This window comes from Triticum aestivum, chromosome 4B (assembly GCF_018294505.1).
Source record: "Triticum aestivum cultivar Chinese Spring chromosome 4B, IWGSC CS RefSeq v2.1, whole genome shotgun sequence".
Classification (NCBI taxonomy): Eukaryota; Viridiplantae; Streptophyta; class Magnoliopsida; order Poales; family Poaceae; genus Triticum; species Triticum aestivum.
The window spans coordinates 607,934,208-607,936,291 of record NC_057804.1 but is presented as its reverse complement, the minus strand read 5'-3'; the positions used below and the strand labels follow the sequence as shown (position 1 = coordinate 607,936,291).

The following is a 2,084-nucleotide window of genomic DNA, read 5'->3' as shown; positions in this document are numbered from 1 at the left end:
AGGCAATTGGCTACGGTTTCCAATTCGGTATGTTTCCAAAGAAACGTTAAACCTATGTGGCTCTGCATCCATGGATGTGGAAAACCATCACATTATCAAGTACTCCTTCCGTTCACAAATATAAGATGTTTTGTATATTACAATATGAACTACATACTGAAATAAATAAACAAACACACTAAAATGCGTTCATATACTTTTGAATACTCATTTTATAATTAGAACATCTTATAATTGAGTAAGATGGAAGCCAATAAGGCCAAAAAAAAAAACACATTTTTGTATGGTTCCGCCGTCATTGCTAAAACCAGAACAAGAACCACTCCGTGTCCTCCACGAGATATGACAGGTTAACTGAGTCAACTGTGATGATGTATGGTAGGTTTGTCGTATTCAGCCGCCCTACGTCATGCGCCCATTTATATGTCCAGTTATTTTCTATTTGTGGACCGGGACTGGGGAGATGGCCGGGGAGCGTCAATGCATGTGTGTGCATAGCTGTAGTGTTCCCAGTTTCCCATCCACGCAGGGCAGCGCTAGATCCTACAGCTACCTAGCGTTGGGGAAACAGAAAGGAAACCTGATGGAGTTCACTACTTGTAACGGCCGGCGACTTTTCCTTGCATCGATCTCCTGCGCTGCGCCGCGCTGTGCCTTTCTATATAAGGATCTGAAGCACCGGCCCACCATACTATACTAGGTTGTGCAGTATGTATTCCATGGAGCCTCACTACGACTACAACTACAACGATTTGACCTATACACCACATCAATACGGCAGCCTCACCCTCCCTCAGCCACATCCTCCTTCCTACCATTACCATGACCAGTCCACCTACTCGCCGCCGTGCCACTACGGCGACCAGCAGTCCACCTCCTCTTTCGCGCACCAGCAGCAGCTTCATTTCGGCGGCGGCATTGACTACCATGACTATGACATGGACCAGATCAGCGCCGTCATACATCAAGCGGCCTCTTTCTCCGTCACCTCTGCTGCACCAACAACAAACACCGGATGGGAGGAGCAGGACGTCACCAACAACCAGCGCCGCGGCGAGCCCATGATGCATCATTCTGCGGCGACGGCGGTTGAGCGGAGCGGCTGCGGCGCGGCGGAGGACCCGCTCATCGGGGTGCGCAAGCGGCCGTGGGGCAAGTACGGGGCGGAGATCCGGGACTCCACGCGCAACGGCGCCCGCGTCTGGCTCGGAACCTTTGGCACCCCGCAAGCCGCCGCGCTCGCGTACGACCAGGCCGCATTGGCCTTGCGCGGCCCCGCCGCCGTGCTCAACTTCCCTGTCAACCGCGTGCAGGAGTCGCTCTACGTGCTGGGCTTGGCCACCACCTCCGCCGCCGCGGGGGACTCGCCTGCCCTAGCGCTCAAGCGGCGGCACTGCATCAGGAAGCGCAAACGCAAGAACAACAAGACAAGCGCGACTGAGGCGGGGAGGAAGCAGAGCCTGCAGGATTCGGCTGCTGCATCGGCTTCCTGCGTGCTGGAACTGGAGGACCTGGGAGCGGACTACCTCCAGGAGCTGCTCGGGTGTGCGATCGATGACAGGTAGTGGCTCCAATTGTCAGCAGCAACAAACCGCTTCGTCAATCAGCGCAGCACTGGCGCTACAGTACACCTGTTGCCACATAATTTCATTTTCATTCAGACCACATGGTACATTTCATATCCGTAATTTTTATCTTCGGTTCTAACAAATTGATAGAAAAGGAGGAGCAGCATCTCCCGACTCCTGAGCACCTGATGTATAAGGAATTAGGCCCCATCTCTTTTTGATCTACTCCCTCCGTTCGAAATTACTCGTCCAAAAAATTAATGTATCTAGATGTATTTTAGTTGTAGATACATCCATTTTTATTCATTTTTGTGACAAGTAATTGTGAACGGAGAGAGTAACAATCTACACGGTAAGGTAGGTTTCACCCCCTAACTACGGATCCTAACACCACCACCCATCACCTCGATCCATGTAAGTGCTGGTCACATCTTACGCATTTGACCACTCATTACCAATGTTTTCTGATAACTTTGGGTTAGTCAAAAATATTCTGCATAAAATGTGTTCTAATCA

At 51.0% G+C, this 2,084-nt stretch overlaps 1 protein-coding gene across 1 annotated transcript; it reads left to right on the top strand.

The window, feature by feature from the left end:
- Nucleotides 1-719: 719 nt before the first annotated feature.
- LOC123090278 (ethylene-responsive transcription factor 1-like) lies at nucleotides 720-1,565 on the top strand. The gene has a single exon (XM_044511656.1). It carries the CDS (start codon nucleotides 720-722, stop codon nucleotides 1,563-1,565), a length of 846 nt encoding a protein of 281 aa, XP_044367591.1.
- The last annotated feature ends 519 nt before the right edge of the window (nucleotides 1,566-2,084 follow it).